Source organism: Corylus avellana, chromosome ca11, assembly GCF_901000735.1.
Source record: "Corylus avellana chromosome ca11, CavTom2PMs-1.0".
Taxonomy (NCBI): Eukaryota; Viridiplantae; Streptophyta; class Magnoliopsida; order Fagales; family Betulaceae; genus Corylus; species Corylus avellana.
Window position 1 is genome coordinate 15,774,784 of NC_081551.1, and position 21,214 is coordinate 15,795,997.

General features: G+C 37.2%; 1 protein-coding gene across 2 annotated transcripts; it reads right to left on the bottom strand.

The window, feature by feature from the left end:
- Window positions 1-7,812: 7,812 nt before the first annotated feature.
- Window positions 7,813-21,018, bottom strand: LOC132165670 (uncharacterized). Of its 2 annotated transcripts, XM_059576327.1 has the most exons (6): window positions 20,457-21,018; window positions 19,013-19,099; window positions 15,968-16,150; window positions 15,769-15,855; window positions 15,617-15,688; window positions 7,813-10,149 (listed from the first exon to the last, which is right to left on the bottom strand). In XM_059576327.1, exons 1-6 carry the CDS (start codon window positions 20,664-20,666, stop codon window positions 8,188-8,190), a joined length of 2,601 nt encoding a protein of 866 aa, XP_059432310.1. In that variant the 5' UTR covers window positions 20,667-21,018; the 3' UTR covers window positions 7,813-8,187. The 2 variants fall into 2 exon arrangements, with proteins under 2 accessions (XP_059432310.1, XP_059432311.1); XM_059576328.1 differs by lacking the exon at window positions 19,013-19,099.
- Window positions 21,019-21,214: the final 196 nt, after the last annotated feature.

The window sequence follows — 21,214 nt, forward strand, 5'->3', positions numbered from 1 at the left end:
CGTGAATGGTTCTTAGAAGATGCTTTGCGGAGTACAATTTCAAATGTCATAAACGGCTTTGGTTTTCTTCGCCGAACACCGAGACCTGATCCAACATTTATAATTATAAGAGTTCTATCCACAAATAAACGAAAAAAAGTAGTGAGCCTTAGGAAACTGAAATTTTCAATTTTAGACCCCAAGTTGTTCTTAATCCAGTTTACTAAATAAAATAATGATGAACAAACTTATCAACTTTAAAGCCAAACAGTACAATAGATATCAATACCAAAATTAAAGCATGCGTAAAAGAAATAAGCACATAGATTTTAGTAACGAAGTTGAAATCTTTTGAAACCCTTCAAAAAGTGTAATCACTCCAGAAGCCAGCCAATTCTAAATGCCTCAACTATAAAAGACTTATGTTAATTATAAATTATTCTATTTAAAATTGCAGTAACTTTTAAGACTCAATCTTGTAATTCCGGTAAATGACGCAGTTTCTTCCCACCATAATTGCTCCAGATACTCTGGCCTTCTTAAAAAAGGAACCTCGTCTGCTTCAAATCATGACTTTGATGGTTGATAACTTTTCTATGGTTTGAATGAAAAGAATTATCAAGAAGAGGACGTATATAGACTGAAAAAAAAAAAAAATAAATAATATTTATTTTGACATCGTAAACATTGGAATTAAAAAAATTTCGTGAAATAAAAAAGTTGTAAAATTTTGAGATAGTTTTCCAATGTCACCAAGCTCGCCTTCATCTAGTGTCAGAAATAAAATATATGAATGTTTTACTCCGACTAGGCCTATGTTTGATAATGCATAATAGCAACACAAACTTGAATTTCGATGTATTTAATTAACTTTTACACCGACTTAACCCTGACCTAAATTCACCACCAAACATATTTTGACACTAAATGTTTCGGTCACTAAAATCCTAACAGATACCGGCCAGTTTGATAGTTATTGTAAAACGAATGAAATTAATTAAGGCTCTTAAACGAAAAAAACTGAAGCAAGTCTAGTACATTTACTAGTTTATTTGTGGTCCTGTGGAGCTTGAACAAGGGCATCGTCTTTTACATTTAATCTTTTTTTCAGGAGAGATTTTCTGCTCTAAGTGCATGTGCCGCAGGCCCGCATGGTCGCATGGGTAATTTTCTCACTTTAGAACACAATATATATAATTGGAGAGAGAGAGAGAGAGATCCAGTTGTTGTAATTTCCAATGGGCGTTGAGGAATACCTTCAGTCTACCACTCAAGTGAGTAATAGAACCTGAGAGAGAGAGAGAGAGAGAGAGAGTTCCAATGGGGGTTGAGAAATACCATCATTCTAAAAGTGCTACATTTTACCACTACAGTGAGTAATAGACCCTCAGGGAGAGAGAGAGAGAGAGAGAGAGATCTTGAAGCACCCAAATGATGATCCAATGCAATGGAAAGTATTCAAATTCATACTTCATAGGGGTGTCATTGTTTTTTTTAACAAATGTAGCAAACAAGATATCATGACCGGACGATCCTGTGGTAAAGTTTAAGGACAATGAATCTTTTGTCCCATCGAAAAAAAAGCATACCAAGTAGGTTCCAGTTGAAAATGACGAGATATTCTTTATCAACATTTGTCTTAGGATTCTTTAATTACCTCATTTATGTATACTTATAATTATGGGACCTGTCTCAAAATCCTACTGATCGAAGAAGATTTTTCATTGTGGGAGGTAAATGTTCATTATTCAGAACCTTAACTTGTGCCTCACTTTTTCTATTTCTCACCATGAAGAAAAGAAAAAAAAAAGTATGAGGGAGTGAGAAGATAATGAAAGAAAACAAATGCAAGAGAAATGCCCACGACTAGATTTAAAGTAGGGACCACTGTAAGCTATGGCACAAGAATTTCTTTTGTCTCTTTTCCCATTGAAACATGTGGGTGTCTGTGATGAGGTTCCTGTCGGTTGAAATCACATGAAATTCCTTGGTTTATTTGGTGTCTCTGGGTAAATACAGTAACAGTACTCAAGATTTGAGGCCAAGAGTATCAAAAAAAAAAAAAAATTAATGAGAAAAAAGGTGGGTGGGAGAAATCAAATAGTAATTATTCTACTTAGGCGAGACCATAGTAGCTAGTACTTGTCCACTAGGAGCTGTACAAGCGAGAACTAGACGATACGAACCGCAGATGCTCTCTCAAGTCCGATTGAATCATAGCCTGACTCAGCTCCGTCAAGACATCAATAAGACCCAATACAGTTAATACTAATAGGATTGAAACTCCCCATTTCGAAAGTCAAACTCTCACCCGAGTATATGCCTAACCATTTTGAAAATTTCCTTGAGGTCACTAAACCACCACAACTAATGATAGCTAGGCAGAGCATTTTAATTGATCAACTATGATTTGAGCCTTTTAGTTTTCGATTGTTAAATCATCTATTATTCTAAATATTGAAGTTGTTATAAAGAGTTAAATTTAATCATTTAATTTATATTTTAACACTACTCATCACGAGAGGGTTCAAACACTACAAAATAAAGCTAATTCACATTGTTTAAAAAATGACATGAATAGTGAAAAACAAAATGAAACGATTGATGTTGTTTTGTTCATGTCGTTTGTTGTAGGTCATGTAACATTGGGTTGAGAAAAAAATTTTAAAGTCTCTTTTCTTCTAAACAACAAGAATTTACATCGTTAGTGTAAAAATGACGTAAATTTTGATGTCATTTAAATAAACGACGTAAATCAAAATTAATAATAAAAAAAAAATGGTTGCTGAAATTTTCCCAGCATCTGTCAAGCAAAGCTTGCTCTGTAGAAATAGCCGAAAACGGAGTAATGCAAACAGAATAGAGAAGGAAGAGAGAAGGTTGAACAAGTTGAGAGAGAGAGAGAATGAGTGAGCTTTATTCTCTGTATAATCAACCTTAATGACAATAATGAATGAATACTACTTAAATACTCGGCTACATTGATAATAGAAATTGGGAACTAACTAACTTCAACTTTAACTGAAAACAGAATAAACTGAATTACAACTGAAGAAGTTCAAACTAAATTAGTTAAGTACACGTGTAGCCAACTCTCTAACTGAAAGTCTTCGAGTTGTCTGATACTCCCCCTCAAGATGGATGGGGGTGAATATCTTCAACAGACATCTTGGACAACAAATGAGAGAAATCTTTGAATCCAATTCCTTTTGTAAAAATATTAGCTAACTGAATTTGAGAGGAAACATGTAAAGTTTTGAGAATGCCAAATTGGATTTTCTCCCTAATCAAGTGACAATTAATCTCAATATGCTTAGTTCTTTCATGATAAACTTGATTGGCTAGCTGCAATGTGGAGAGCAGACTTACTATCACAGAATAATAAAGCAGCTTTTGAATGAGGTATATGAAAGTCATGGAGTAGAAAAAATAGCCACATTAGCTCACAAGAAGTAGAAGTCATTGCACGATATTCTGTCTCAACAGAGGACCTTGAAATTGTCTGTTGTTTCTTGGATTTCCAAGAGATTAATGAATCACCAAGGAACACACAAAATCTAGTTATGGATCCTCGAGTATCTATACAGCCTGCCCAATCTGAATCTGAAAAAGCCTCCAAATGAAAATCTGATTTTGCAAAAAACAAAAGCCCTTGAGTAGGAGAATTCTTTATGTATCTCAAAACTCTGGTGGCAGCATCTAAATGAGGTTGTCTTGGTTTGTCTATGATCTGACTTAAGATCTGCACTGATTATGCTATGTCAAGCCGAGTGATAGTGAGGTAGAGGAGTCTGCCAACTAATCTCCTATAACCTATAGAATCTGCAAGAAGAACTCATGCATCCTTGGATAATTTCAGATTCTGCTCCATGGGAAAAGTAACAGGTTTAGAAGCTAAGAGGCTTGAATCTTCAAGAACTTCTAAGGCATATTTTCTTTGACATACAAAAATACCTTCTGTGGATCGAGCAATTTTAAGTCCTAGAAAATATTTCAAAGGTCCCAAGTCTTTCAAACAAAATTTATTATTTAAGAGAGTGATAAACTCATAAACTACCTTTGAGTCATTGCTTGCTATGGCCACATCATCAACATAGACTAGAAGAGCAATGTAAGAGGAGCCTTTGAGCCGTGTAAACAATGAGTAATCAGTCTTAGATTCGATAAAACCAACATCAACTAAGGTGGTAGAAAACTTAGAAAACCACCGCCGGGATACTTGCTTCAAACCGTACAAGCATTTTGTCAACCTACAAATCTTTGTCCCTCCCTTTGCAGCAAAACCAGAGAGCATAGTAGTGTAAACTTCTTCATTTAAATCCCCATGCAGGAATGCATTATTCACATCCAATTGATAAATAATTGTCCTTACATGAGGTGATGTAGATGATGCTGGAGGCAATGTCCTTTGATACAGAATGAAGAATCCATGACACTACCATGTCATTACAGCAAGTCTAGGCTTGAAATTGACTGTCATGATCCGATGGCTTGAGCATTGAGCCATCAACAAAGCGAATTGTGTTCTTGGCACTCAAAGAAACAAGCATTGAGCGACTCTATGTATTGAAGTTCTCTCCTGTTAGTGGCTGGCCAACTAGTAAGATGGCGGGATTTTCACCACTGTTAAGAAAAAGATGATTAGATGGATCAATGGAACGATTGTTTGGAATGGTGTTTGGAAGAGCAAAAGAAGAGGCAGCAAAGTCTTATGCCATTGAAGGAAAACGAAGGAGCTTCACAAAAATGTGAAAGGCTCTGATACCATGTCAAGTATAGCTTGCTCCGTAGAAATAGCCGAAAACAGAGTAATGCAAACAGAAGAGAGAAATAAGAGAGAAGGTTGAACAAGTTGAGAGAAAGAGAAAGAGTGAGCTTTATACTCTATATAATCAACCTTAATGATAATAATGAATGAATACTACTTATATACTTGGCTACATTGATAACAGAAATTGAGAACTAACTAAACTAACTAACTTCAACTTTGACTGAAAACAGAATGAACTAAATTACAACTGAAGAAGTTCAAACTTTATTAGTTTAGTTCACGTGCAGCCAACTCTCTAACTGAAAGGCTTCGAGTTATCTGATAGCATCCAAACAAATGCCCATTCAATTCCACCTCCACACCGAGGATGTGCAACACCTATTCCATCTCCACGAGAGCTTTGGATCTCGCCAGTGATATCCTCCCTCCCGTGCCTCCTCCTCCTCGACCTCTCCGAAAACACCCTCCAAGTCACGATTCTGAAACAATTGTCTTCCTTGACTTAACTCCGCAGCACTCTCCGGGGTGGTTTCTGATAAGTGCCAAAACATACATATTTTAGCCCTTAATTTACATTTGTTAATTTCTTAGTTTTGATTATTTTGTGCTATTTTATTTTCTTTTTATGTTTTCTCTGTTTTTCTAGGTTTTTGAAGAAAATGAGGCAATTCTAGAAGTATTGGGCCTAAAGGACAAAATTGGAAAAAGCTAAAAGTTTTGGATCAAGCAAAAGCATCCACGGGTCGTGCGATCGATCGCACTACACCTAGGCTCGAGCGCTCGAGCGCCCAAAGCCAAGGAGCGAGCACAGCTGCGACCACATGCATCAGAAGAAGCTCGAGCGCATCACACATGTGATCAAGTGCAGGTCTACGCTCGAGTGCACTCGTGCGCTGGAGGAAAACCCAAAGGCGGATAGGACTCCTTTTTCCTTCCCAAACTAGGTTTCCCAAGTCCTAGTTGAACTAAGACTTAAAACCTACGATTTTCCTAGGTTTACTAGGATTTTTAGGGTTTTTCTAAGTCTATAAATAGACCTCTAAGCCTCACAATTTAACACGGAACTTGAGGGAGGAGAATTTGAAAGCTATTTTCAGGAGTCGTTTTTCGGTTTCTTCTTTCCCTTTTCTTTTATTTTTATTTCAATTATTGTAACTAACTCTTAGTTATGGGCTAAATTGAAGCCCTAATCATGTCTTTTTAAGATTTCAATATTTGCGTATTTGTTACAATCATATTTTGGGATACTTAACTTGTTTATTTTCTATTTAATTGAATTTTTCATATGAATGTACCTGATCAACATATATATGTGATATGGATTAGTTATTTAAGTCAATTTGGATGATCGAGTCTTGTCTTAATAAAGTGACAACAGAATCTTCTCATGGATTCTTGAAGTAATCAACATGAGGAATAGAGAGTAGACGCCCATGCCCTAGGCCTCATATATTTATCGATTTTCATAGATTTATGATTTCTTAAAGAACAACTTAGTAGACACCTATGCTAAATCCTTTGAGAAATAAAACAATTAGAATAGACACTCATGTCTAATTCGTTGTTTAAGGAGATCAATAGCTTAAGAAGTACATATGCCCTTAGGTTGGCAAACATTAAATATACCAGTATGATTGGCGAATTGGCATATTGTTATCTTAATTAGTCTGATTAGTGGTGGATGTCGAATCCCTAACGCTTTCATTTATCTTTATCTATTTTCATAATATCAATTTCGTGACAATTTCGATATTTTAATTTAGAAAATCAATTCTAAGAAGAATCAACAATCCTCGTCGGAATGATCAGGTATTTGCCTCACTATACTATCGTTTGATCTTGTATACTTGCGAGTTAAAACGTACTGAGTATTCGCCTATTAATTTAGGCAAGTATTTGGCATAACAGTTTCTGACCTCTTCGTCTCTCTAGTGAACTTCGAAGAACTAAACCTGACGAGGAACAAGCGGTTATCGAACAAGTTGTTGGGAATGTTCGGCCAAAAAAAGCTAAGAGAATGATGAGAGAGAGCTGATGGAAACATAAGAAGGATGTATTTTTGAAGGATGAGAAAAAGATACAATATTAATGCCGTAAAACCTAGCTGCTTATTGAAGCTTTTCGACCAGCCCAAATTAGTTGAACCTTATCATTTTTTCATTGGAACCCTAGGTAATGTGACAAAAGATTTTATATATATATATTAAAAACTTAAAAAAATAAAAATAAAAAATTGTGATCCATGAATAGTGACGTTTTAGTCCCCAAAAATGTCGTTATTCATTTAGTAACGTTTGAATAAAGAGGCTTGCTAACAAACAGCCTATGCACAAACCAAAGAGAGAAAAGCTTACCTTTAGAGAGAGAGAAAGGTGATTTCGTCGAAGACCAAGAGGTAGAACGGTGTCACACTATGGTTGTAGGCAGCAAACGGCCGTGACTCAACATCGCGTCGCACGAAGCTCGCAGCCTGTAACACACCTATTATTTTAATTTTTCACTGATTTCTGCGATTATTTTTTAAGAATGATGATTGAAAGTTTGTATTGAAATGGAAATGAATGGCCAATTCGAGGTTGGGCCAGCCTCATTCTACAAGTATCTAAGAACTAATATTCTATTACAAAGGACCTGAATGAATGTCCCATTGAGAAAGACTATTGTCTTTTTACAAACAACCCAACGATATAAACAACCGCACTAGACTGCCAACTAAGCCCAATCTGTAGCAATCTTTCGATGTGCGCCACGTGTTAAACTTACAGCTAATTGATCATCCTCTACTGAAACCCTAACTTCCCCCAAATCTCACATCCCCCTTGACTCACTCTTATGTTTTTATCACATTCCCTCTATTTTCTCTTCACGTCGCTCCCGTCCTTCATCACTCCTACGATATTTGTGGCCAAAGGCCACCATAGACTCGTTAAATTGATCACTTTCTCATTAGTTAAAAATTGTGCTTGGATAATTCTTTTATTTCTTTCTTCAGAAGGCATCCACACGTAATGAAAGGAAGATGAAACAGTAAAACAAGCTATGTGAGACTGCAAATGGTCATCTGGATATCAAATGGAAAAGGCTTGGAATTCAAATTCAGGATTAAAAAATTTCAGTTCTTTTCTCAAGGAGCACATGATCTCTCTATTCTTGAATACCAGCTGGATTAGCCACTAAAACACAATGGTCGGAATCAAACTAAATCTCAAATCTGAAAGGTGGGCATCCGCACTAACCAAAACACAGCCACCACCCAGTAATGAACCCTAGAAGTGAAAAATTATAAGGAAAAAAAAAAAAAGAACAGAAAAAACTTATTCTCTGAATTGAACTATATATATGTTACAAATCCTGTTAAAGGATTGCTGATCTACCCACTAACTAATGTTGAGAGGGGGGCGCTGGACATAACGACTCAAGAACAACCAATGCAATAATCATGAAGATTTATTGAATGTTACGCCACTTGGGAGGAACCGGACACGACTACACTGCTTTAACTTGGTGAGAGCTTCTCTTGACTTGCTGAGCATGAGATCCACATAAATTGAAGTCAGAGTTGCTTCCGGACTGTTGGGTAATATGGTTAGTGCTTGCATTGCAAATTGGTGTGCCTGCTCAAGCTCACCTTCCATGGCAGACACGGCAGCAAAATTTGCATAAAGTGCTGCACGCGCCTCTTCTGGCTTGAGGAAAACAACACCTTGCGAGCCCTCGATTGGAGGAATATTGGCAGTCACTGATCCTCCGTTAAACTCTTCACAATCGATGCTCCTCTCCAATCGCCATTGCTCATAGTCGTCTTGGCTGAATGGCAATTCAACAGTATTTCCCCCAGACAAATAATTGGACAAATGCTCCGCAGCTTCCTTTGGCCTATTTAACAGGCAGAGAGCCTCCGCTGCATACACATGACCAAGAAAGCTGTAAATTCTAGAACCTTCTGGAAGTTCCAAGAGAGACGTGGTGATTGAAAGGGACTTCATGGGATTTTCCAGCTCCAACTCTACATATGCCAGGTTAGCAAGAATGGCTTGCTTTAGCAAGTGATTTTCTCTTCTACGAATATCTTCATAAGAAGAAAGAGAGTTTTGTATGAGCTCCTGACTTGTTCCTCCCTTTGGTTCTCTTGCATCTCCATTTGAACTAACCTGACTTAAGGCTACTGTTACCGTAAACGCCTTCGAATCAATATTGTGTAAGCTCTTGTGGTTTGAGTTCTTGGAAGAAGCTGCTTCACTTGGTTCATTTTCCTCCAAGGAGGAATTAGAGGGCAAATCAGAGTTCGAATGATTTGATTCAGAGCAGTTCAGTAAGTGCAGAGCATTATGTAGACACTGCCGGGCAAGCGACATTGAGAGCTTTGGTTGCCCATCACTGCTCAACGAACAATCATCCCTTTCAACAGAATCTACATGTCTGTTTCTTGATACGCCATCTTCCATAACAAGTTGTCTCCATTTTCCCTGCCCAACAACATGAACTCTGACTTCTGATCTTTCTGATGGAGCCAAACTTGTTTTTATTAGTCCCTTCTCTAAAGCCATCAGACAGCATTCAGCAAGTCGGAGCCATAAGAGAGGCCGGTTGTAGAACACCAAACTGGCCTTCTGGAAACAGCGGGCGGCAAGTATTGGTTTCCCACAGGCCAAGTGCTGTACACCACAGTTATATATTATAAGAAAAGAATTATCCTGCGAGAAAGATGACAGCTTTAGTGGCTTGTCCTTCCGAAGAGATGAAGTATTTGTTAATGCCTTCGAAAAAAATATCGACGATGTATGGTACTTCCCAAGCTGATAATAAATGCACCCAAGATTGTTGTTGAAAATGCTTGAAATTGCCATGTCTGTCCGATTACTTGATGCCACCAACAGCTTGATGGCTTTACGGAAATTTCCACGTGCATATTCAATATGAGACTTCAGGAGGAGAGCCATGGATGAATCTTTCCCACGTGCTACGTTCATAACATGCTTGACTTCTCTTTTTGCTTGCTTGAGGTTCCTAGTGAGAAGCAGAAACCGAACTTTATAAAGCTGCAACTTGAACTTCAAATCAACAGTGGTAAAAGGCCTATCAACTGGGGCCCTTGACAGATCATTTGAAGATGAAAGACCGGACGGCCTTGCTGAATTCTGTCCACCAATATCAAGTGTTGACAACATAGTTTCATATTCAAGTGTCTCCTCCGATAAAGTTCTCGATAACGGATTTTCTGAGGCATTCACACTAGCAGCTAAATCTGAATTAGAAGCATCTGTAGCTGATGAACTGCTAGGAGGAAAAGAGGAAGATTTTGTGACTAGGCTTGCAGATTGTTGCAGTGCCATGTTTCCACTGTCACCTTGGCTCATACAACTAACACCAAAAGCTCTTTCCACCCGTATCAATACATCCTGAACAAGAATAATCATATTTGTTACCATTTTGGAACAACAACAATAGGATGTACACACGAAAATTAAAATGGTAAGCATAATTTTTACATTCAAGTAATGAAGACATTTTGAACTGAGGCTATTAGCAAATTTAAAAATAAAAACAAAAACAAAAAAGAATTGACATTGGATCAACATTGTCCAAACTGGGTTATCATGTCCCTATAAACAGCATAATTCCAGATCCAACAGATGGCTTGAACTGCCTAAAATGCACTAGCATAACATCTAGTAAAAGCCAACAGTTTCATTTAAATTGGAGTAATCCTAGAAAGAAGATTTGTGTCCCTCTCTTGTACCTCCAAAGGTAATGTGGCTTTTAAAAATTCAATGGTAATTTTAAAAGTCCCATCACCTTTGGAGGAACAAGAGGGGGACAAAAGTCTTCCTTCTAGCATTACTCGTTAAATTGGGGTCCAAAAGTTTCTACAGACGCACATTTCCATTCGACCCAGTTATAGCAGATAGTCAGGTTCAGAAACTCAGCAGAACAACACTCATTGCCAATCCAACAGTCATACACCAGATCTTTCATTGATGCCAAACTTGTGTTGACACATGCCAAGCTTCAAAGCACAACTCTTACAAGGAGACCACATATCTTGTACTTGTGGACATCAAAGTTTAGGCTGTTTGGAGATTCTAAGTTGCTTATAATTCTATTTCTCCATATCCTGTAAAGAAAAAGCTTGAATTGATTTCATATTTTGAATAAACAAGGCACATGGGATGCTTTGATCTCATTAGAAAATGTTTATAAAGGACAAATACTGAGCTTATACCAAGAAAGAAAAAAGAAAAAACCCTACTCAGCCAAAAACGGAAAATCTGTTGTTTTTTTTTTTGGGGTGTGTTGGTGGTGTAAGCCTCGAACCCACAAGTTCACCCTCAAGCCGATTCTTATGCATGGACAATGTGCCACTCGAGCTTGAGTTCATTGGCACATGGAAAATTTGACTGGATGAAATTCCACTTTCCCCATTTGACAAAGTCAACATTCTACATAATTAAAACCAACTGTTCTTGTCTCAACCATGGAACAGGTAAATACAACAGTAGCTGAGACATCTACACCAAAGTTTGGTGTGTTTTCACTTGCAATACTGAATCATTCAGATGGGCCTTCTACATTACTAGTCCCTCAAAATATAACATCCGTTTATTACAAAAGAAAAGAGGAGTGGGGGAGAAGGGACGAAAGGGAACCAAACCGGAGAGTGGACAGTATCTTTTCATTGTTTGATTCAAGGAAAAATGGAAGGAAAGAGGTAGAGATAGTGGGAAGGAGGGAAAGAGGTAGGGATGAGGAATCTCCACCTAGGGCCCAAACTTTTTCATCCCCTCAACTATGAGAGGATTATGGAAGGGAAACAACAGAGAAAGAAGGGTGATGTGTTTTTACAATTTTACAAGCGGGGTAATGCGGTGATGTGTTTATAGAATTTTACAAGCGGGGTGATGCATTTCTACAAATTTGTCCCTCTTCCTTCTTTCCTTTTTTCCATTCTCTCTTCTTATACCTCCAACCAACTATTCTTACTGCTCCATTATTTTGCTATCACATATCTCAAAATTTTACAATCCATTATTAAAAACACAAATTACAATAATTACAACTAAAGTAATTTTCAAAATTGAAAAACCTATTCAAGACCGAGACAAGAATACTCTCCATTTCAAATTAAATAAATAGTATCTATTTCATGTTTAAAGTTGATACATCTAACGGAGTACAAGGAGTCAATGTTGGCACGCCCTTTAAAAATTTTAAATGATGTAGCATCATATACACCATTAGATGCACCAACTTTAAATTCAAACTATGAAATAGATACTATCCATTTCAAATGAAATGGAGAGCATACTTGTCCAACAAACAGATCCAGTGCAATAATTACCAGTAAAATCAATTTTGGGACTTGAAAAACCAATCAAGGACCCCGTGGCCCAAATTGCACTATACTAATAGGCCAACAATAACAGCTAAAAGTGACAGATTAGGTCCCTCCCAAAAAAAAAAAAAAAAAAATTGACATAGTGAAAAGCTTCCACTAATTCAAAAATAAAATAAAAAATAAAAAATAAAAAACAAAAATTCACACAAAATATAAGATTTCTGTGATTTGACACATCAATGTTGATCAGATTAAAGGCTTTCAGAAGGCAAAAACTGTCAACATCTTTTACAATGTTCCCCTTGGGAGCTATTGGCTGATCCAAACTCAATGCAGTTAACTTGATGTTATTAAGAACGCTAATGAATCAAGGAGATGAGGTTACGTCTAAATGCAGGTTCCACATGGAAACTTGAAATTACCACAGAAAGATAAGAAATTTGTCTATGTATAGAGGTATCTTACGTATCATAAGAATTAAACGCATATATCACATAACTAATATCAGGCAGCATTAAATAAAACCAAAAAACCAATATAGGTATATTATGTTCTTTCTATTTTAAGATGCCTAGAAACAATGGAAATGTAGCAAACTGTTTCATGTGTTCCAATAAGAAACAACCCCCCCCTCCAAGAAGGCTGCCTATCGATTTCACATGTAGCATTTAAAAAAAAATAAAAAAAAACTACAGTGGTTGTTAGTTGGGTGTGGGTGTTTGGGGTGGTGTTTGGTTGGTCAGCTTGGGTATTTGGTGGTGGTGCCTAGATTGACTCTGTCCATCGAAGTGGGTTGCTGGATTGCGGTGAAGCGATAGCATCTTTGGGGATTTCAGATTTTGGTTTTTTTTTAGAACAGTGACAGGCTTGGGTGTTTGAAAGCCGATGGGCTTTTAGGGTTTGATTTGGTCAATAGTAGAGAAGCGTGGGATGGCAGACAGCAGCTGTGTTGAGATGGTGATGGACATGGCATTGGCTCCGTTGGGGTAGCACAGCGTGGATCGCGAGATTGCTATGGGAAACAATCAGTTAGGCTTTGATACTAATTTGATGTAGGACAAACAATGATCTCAAAAATCACACAGCAAAAGTAGCACAAAGTGAGGAGAAAGGAACTAAGAAAAGGAAAATGCTTCATTTCCTCCTCTGGTCCTTCTCTCATCCTCCCATTTTTAAAAATCATCATTGGATCTATGGGGCCAAATTTAGCATCTAACACAACTCTCCAACAAACCTCTCTCTTATGTAAATAGCGCCATAACCATTTTCCTAGGAAAGCACGTTGAACATCTACAAGTTCTGAACCCTTAATCCTCCCTCAGAGATCGGAGAGCAAACCTTGAACTAACTTACCAACTGAAATTTAAACTCTTCACCTACCCCACAATAAGAAATCTTGTTGAAGCTTCTCTATATAGTTTGCAACACCCACAGGGAGAGGGAAGAGGGGCATGAAATTCCCAGGCAAATTGGAAAGAGTGCTCATGATAAGGGTAATCCTGCCACCTTTAGACAAGTACATCTTTTTTTTGACTAGCAAGATGCCGCTCTATGTTTTCATAACACTTTCCCAAATGGACTGGGCCTTATAGGAGGCCCCCAACGGGAGACCCAAGATACTTCATAGGCCAAGAAGAAACCCCACAACCCAAAATGCAAGCCAAACCATCCACATTCTCAACATTACCCACAGAAACCAATTTCGATTTAGCCAAATTAATCTTCAATCTAGAGATAGCTTCGAAGTACAAAAATAAAGCACGCAAATTGCGAAGGTTGTCAGAATTGGCCCCATAGCAAACCAAAGTGTCATCCGCAAATAAGAGGTGTGAGATGTTCGCCACCCCAAACCCAACTGAGAAGCCAGAGAGAAAACCCCATCAACAGTTGCAAAAATCATTCTACTTAAGGCCTCCATAACAATAACAAAGAGTAAAAGGTAACAAAGCATCTCCTTGTTTCAAACCATGGGAGCTATTGAAAAAACTAGACGGAGTGCCATTCACCAAAATGGAAAAGCGCACCGAATAAGTACAATGTGTTATCCAAGAACGTTATTTCTCCCCAAAACCACACCTCAACAAGTAAGAAATCTCAATTGACAAAATCGTAGGCTTTCTCAATATCCAGCTTACAGAGCACCCCTAACTCACCGGATCTAATCCTACTATCCATACATTCGTTAGCAATAAGCACATAATCAAGGATTTGCCTACCTCTAACAACAGCATTGTGGGGCTTCGAAATGATCTTCCTAACGACCCTTTCAGCCTATTGGCAAGGGCGAAAGTCCTTAAGATCAATGACCCCGGTTTTCTAAAGATCAAGGACAATGAAGGCGGCATTGAGACTTTCTCAAACTTGCTACCAGCATTAAAATCGCATAACACCCCCATAATATCTGCCTTGATCACCTCCCAACATAGTTGGAAGAACGCCATAGAAAAACCATCACAGCCTAGCGCCTTCTCACTGTTCCTACCTTTCACCACATCAAAGACCTCACTCTCCTCTAATGTTCTCTCTAACCAGGAAGCCCCGTCCACATCAATGGAATCAAAATAAAGTTCGTCTAGCTTGGGGCACCAACTAAACTGTTATGAGAAAAGGCTGTCATAGAATTGCACAACGTGATCTCTGATTGCCGGTTGATTAGAGATATTGAGCCATTGACTGACGATGACTCAATGGAATTGTTCCTCCTATTCGAATTGGCCACCCAATGGAAAAACGCTGTACATTTTTCACCCTCTTTTAACCATAGAACCCTAAACTTTTGACTTATCTCTTCCATTAAAGTAGCTTTCTCCAATTCCCCAATGACAAAGGTCTTCCTCAATTTCCCTCTATCTTTTGGAGGAGCTGTAGGTTCTTCATGGTTTAGAGGAAGAGTCTTGGATGATGAAGAGAAACTGAGGAAGACCTCTGTCATTGGGGAATTGGAGAAAGCTACTTAATGGAGGAGATAAGTATTAGGGAAAAGTTTAGGGTTCTATGGTTAAAAGAGGGTGACAAATGTACGGAGTTTTTCCATTGGGGGCTTGAAACAGATAAGATGACCACAATTGCCTCGCCTTGTCCACAAAACCATTGGCCTAGGCCACATATACACAAACTTAAAGGATCTTCCCCCTCATCAAATTGGTACTCAACCAACAAAAGATAATGAAAATAGAAACTTGTAACAAGAAATTGGATCATCTATTAAAAAAAAGAAACCTACAACATTTTATATCCTTAGACTAAATGTCATCTCACCAGGGTCTCTGATACTCCCTGATCCCAAGGAAAAGAACACAAGCTCCCACCAAAAGGTTAAAGTAATTTGCTTCACATGTTCAACATTACCCAACCCACCCCATATCTTTCCTTTATGGCCATAAGAAGGATTGAGTTATAGATCACATACAATGATACAAGACTTGACTTCAGCAGTTACTCTTTCTCTAATGATATTATATTAACTTAAAGCAACAATGGTAAAAATTTGTGAACATTACAAAATTTTGAACGAACTAGTAAGAACTTACAGCAGACTTTGAAGCATCACTGCAAGTAAGCCCAACATCTAGCAACAAGAGGCAAATATGAAGAGCTGTTGTCTGCAGATAAATAAAAAGAAAAACATTTAACAAAAGGACTACAACAGCCAAAGAAAAACCAGAGGTAACAACCATCGTACCTCATCTATCGGTTCGATATTTTGATACAAAGGTTCCAAAACCGATAATGCCTTGGAATATTCATGAAGATGGAACCAGATAACTGCCTGGTAAGAGAAATTTTAAGACAAGCACATCAATTCAAACAAGGAATAAAAGAAACAAATTACCCTTCAGCAATCTACAATAAATTTACTTAAAGACATAAAGAAAACATACAACATTTAGGATTGCCACAGAAGTGTCAAATTCATCTGTGTAAACAATATTGGAACTATTTGCAGTAGAAAGTTGATGTGCCATTGTACTATTGCCTTTAAACCCCGAAATAACTTTATTCCCGAGATTGCTAACAGCCTCCACCTGTTCTCCTGAGGCACTAGCAAGCTCCTCACTTCTCTTCTGTTAAAAAGAAACAATGAATGACTACCAATAAAACAAACATAAAATCATCAATTAGAAGTCTAATCAAGACCGGAATATTAGGTGACAGAACCATAAAAATTACAATGATATGATGCAACAAAACTTATACCAATAGCAGCCATTTTTCAGTGCAGAATGGCATTTCCTCTTGTTATTTAATTTTGTACAAGCCACGATATGAGACGACAAAATAAACATCAGAGATAAAAACTCAGTAACTTTCTGAGTCTAAACTACCGCCAGCAACAGAATATCTTTGGGCCATTCCGCTCTAGCTAGGGTCATTTTAGGTCATTATTTAAGATTTGTGAATTATTGTCCTTCCAAATAGATATATACCATAATTAAAAATGCGGGTTGAAGTAATACATTACATACCACAATTTCCACACCAACCATCTCAAATGATGGTTTCCAAATGAATAACATAATATATAATTTTGTGCTCTTACTAAACCTAATCATGGTTTGCAATAGACAACCCATTTGCATGGCATCGTTAAGGTGACAATGTAAAATGTTGAAACTTGCAACCACACTATCACCATGCTAAATCCAGTAACTTTTCAAATTTCTATGTCTGATCCATAAAAGGTAAGTTTAGCTTTCCCCTAGTTTTGCCTTTCGTATATGGAAAAAAAATTTTTGGATAAGTAATCGAAATTCATTAAAATGCAAATTCCTATATGGGCAGGACGGAACCAGAAGTTCTTTATGGGAGGGGGCAAAAGCATGAATGAAAAATTTATTAAAATCAGAAGGCTAAAGAATGAATGAAAAATATATTAACATTAAACATTTCATGAATATATAATAGCTTTTAGATGTCAAATCACCCAATTGGTTGCTTACTATTTTTTCCTTTTTTTTAAAAAAAAAAAAAAAAAATGTTTCTTGTTTCTTTGGGGTTTCATTTTTTAATTTTGGTTGTTTCTTATGAACTAAAAACTACTCTAAACTATAGTTATCAAATAACAATTAGAAAGTATTATAGTCTGCAATCAAATAACTATAATTTCTTATAAACACATTTCATTACAGAAAAGTAATTCACAAAAATTAACTACTAATGAAATTAATTTACAAACATAGCAATATATTTATAACAGTATTACTATTCAATAATCATAATCTTTGAATTACAAGACCGCTTAGATTTAGAATTAAGCTTAGAAAACTAATCTCAAAAAGTGTAACCTGCAATAAATGGTTTTACATCTATTCTATTGCATATATATACATATTAACAAAATTAACAAAAAGGAAGATAACTAGATAAGAGTTAAGAGACATGGCAAAACAAAACAAAATAAAGAAAGTCAATTCTAGTTCTACATGCTTAAATTTTACTTGCTTGCAGCCTGCAACCTTACACTTTTAGGGATTATATAGTTTGCGGAATTAGCCTTCTCTGTTGTAGATAGGGGCCGTATGGCCAAAATGTAAATTGTATGGGGCCATATGGGTATAAATTACCCCATGTGAAAAAAGGTTCATTCAAATGGGGGGGGCCTAGGCCTATGCCAGCCCCCCATTAGTTCCGTCTCTGCATATGGGAATTGGAACAGTAAAATTATTAAAATTAAATACATTTCCTGAGCACAAGAACAGAACTTTCATGACCAACAAATAAAGTGGAGGAAAAGATGAAAATGAGACGACTATCATCAGAAGAGAAGAAAATAGTATATATTAACATGAAGACTAGCATCAAAGACATTATATATCAAATATAGTGCAAAAAGAACCAAGCAGACATAAAAGAGTAAGCACCTTTTTAGAAGTTGCAAATAAAGAGTAAGAAAGTATATTCAATATTAATTTATGAAGGCAAAAATCAGAAGGCTTTATATGCAGTAAAGCTCGCAAATTAAACCTGATATAAATTTTATAAAGAACCAAGACAGTATACATATTTTGGGCATAAGGGAATTTGCCTTGTGAATTTATTTTTATGATCTTTATAGGAGAATGATGTGTCAATCATCTTAAGCACTCTAATCAAAAGTTCTAACTTCTTCCATTGATTATACTCAATAGGCATAATGAAACTGTAAAATCCAACGCTGGTGAGCAATCCTTCTTGCAGGCCCATGAAATTATTGCTAACCTCCATAACCCTCTCTCAATATTGCCATCAACCAAACAAGGAAGATAGCATCTAACAAATCTAATATACTCAAAAGGCTTATGGCATTTGGACTACCTTCTTTAATCGTTTCGGACTATCTTGGGTTATTCCTAGACGTGTAGTCGACCTGTACGCTTGTAGGTGGACTATTGACGGTCTGTGGAGTAATGTTGTATGGAAAATGGTGCCAACATGCCTTGTATGGTGCTTATGGAGGGAAAAGAATAACAGAAGTTTTGAGGACTGGGGCAGGATATTGAAGGAGATTAAGTCCTTATTCTTTAAAACTTTGTACCTTTGGACATCTGCTTTTGTTTCTCCTATGATGATTAATTATAGTGATTTCCTAGTTTTACTTATCAAAAAAAAAAAAAAAAAAAAAAAATTATAGTGATTTCCTAGTTCTTTTTACTCTTACTAGCTAGGTGCTTCCTTTGTATACTTCCTATATACCTAGGGGCGTCTTACGCTTTTAATGATATGTGTCAATTAATTATATAAAAAAAATATGGAAAATCTAGAGAGAAACAAAGGTTACCTTCACTGTAAAATATATTCCTTTTCTACCAAGGATCTAATTGGTAAGATGTGGAATAATGTGCCTAATGCTTGTGCCCGCGTTCAAGCAGATACTATTATGGCCATCTACTAGCATAAAACTAATATCTATATAGGTCAAAGGGAGAAAAAGTAAAAGGATCACATACCTTAACACTATTAAGTACTTCAAGCAACTTCTTTGGATCCGAACAACCATCTCGAAAGTATTCGGCAATTGCAATATTGTGAAGAACCTAAAATATACATATTAATAAAATTTGAAACCAAAAATGCTACAGCAGAGAAAGAAAATGATATTCCCATAAGACATTGGATTCAAAATGTTCATAATAATAATTACATAAATGTCCACAAATGAACAGCAATGCTTATAAACAGGTCAAACCAGGATATCACATACAACTAAATTTTATAAAAATAGAACATTCAATCAAAGGCTGGCATCCAAATTTGTCCCAATATAAATCAAGAATCATCTGAAAACTTCAGAAATTCGTATGAAATTCTTGATAAATATGGTACAGCTGATCTTCCAAAACATACCAAGAAAAAAGCACTTTATAACAAAGGTCTTGTTCATTCCACAGACTTACTCTACCTACCGTTTCTGCTGTAGAATACAACAAAAAACAAGGCAATAAGTGTGTTGGAGGCTTTTGCTTTGAAGGAAAAACCACTGTTCCTCGGGAAAAAAGGATCCAGCTTAATATTTGAAATAGATGATGCAATAGCATAGTGGAAGCTCTTAGGCAGGCTATCTAAAAACTGTTGTAATTGAAGTGGCAAATGTCATGAACTCAATGGGCCCATCCTTGCATTGTACCCCTCTCAATTATGTAAGGAACACAAACAGTTTCACTTGGGTCAGTTTGTCAATAAATTGCATACAAAAACTATATGAATGTGATCAGGGTTTAGAGGGTGTTTCCGATTGCCAAGACAGTTGTCCACATAGAAAGTTAAGAGGTTGAAAGTGTTTCTATAACCCCCGATCTTTTCTTGAAAATTGTGCCTCTCCTTTGCACAGATAGGAAAATGCCAAACCATATAAATCCTTGTGTGTCACACATGATTATCTTTTTCATCAGTGCTTTCACCCTCTATTAACCACAAGGCCCTCGATTTCTGCCTCCAACTCACCTCCACCAGAAGAGTAATCCTCTCCAAATAATTAGTGAAATCCTACCGCAAATACATTACCAATACAAAAGATACAAAAGGTTGTCTTCAACCAGAACTTTTCTAGCTACCTCAACCCAGCATTCACCCTTCCCAACCTCAAACTCTCGTCAGTTATCAAATTTACAGTACTAACTACCAAACCTTCAATCACAGCACTTTTCCATTTTCACTCATTCAAGCTGCACGCCTAAATCTCCATTTCCAAAAGCCACAAGCTCAAACTTCACAGCCAAAATCAAATGATTTCTCACCTAAACCTAACAAAGAACTTTTACAATTGCCAGAAAGAAAAGCAACAGGCAAATCCGATCGATATCTACACCGCAAGGGTAACGCAAAGTAAAACGAACTAAAAGAATATCAAAGAAGTGAACTGAAACATGTATGCGAGAGTGTGGAAAGGCTTACTTTGGGATCGTGTTCCTTCTTGAGGAAGAGCTGGTTCAGGACCTCGACGCACTCGGCGAACTTGCTCGATTGGAATTGCAAGGCGGCGTCCTTGGCGAGCGCGGCTGCGGCTGACAAGACGGCGTCGTCGTCGGTGCCCGAGGACCCGTCGCGATTCGCATTAGCGGCAGCCGTCGATGACGATGACGAAGATAAATCTCGCGCGTCCATTTCAACCGGATCGACCAATCGGATGCTGAGATTTTACGAGTACCTTATCCAAATGAGCTTAATCTGAACTGTAATGAATGGGAATCTGAAAAACCCTAGAATTTGAATTTCGAGTGGAAATCGTAGTGGCCTTTTGGAAGCGATTGGAAGGTTCCGAAACCCTAAGGTTTGGAAAATTTCAGAGAAGGGCACTTGTTAGAGTTTCTTTTGCTTTGATGCGTCCGATTTGCAGAGCGAGGGAGTGAAAACTAAAAACCTATACGCCAAATTGGGCGAGATACGGATAAAACGAGCGAGAGAGAGAGAGAGAGCGAGGAGAGAGAGAGTACTTTTTTTAGTTTTGTGCTTTTGCCTGTTTGTTTTTTTTTGGGAAGAGGACCAGACTATTTTACTTATTTAGCCAAAAAGAAATGAAGTGGAGGGGTTGTTCATGGCATATAGGCTATTTTGGGACTTTGGAGTGATCGACCAAATTTAGCCTTAATGTTCTTTTCCCTGCGTGGGATGTGAATTTACAAGAGCTTTTAGTTCGTACATATAGGCGTGTC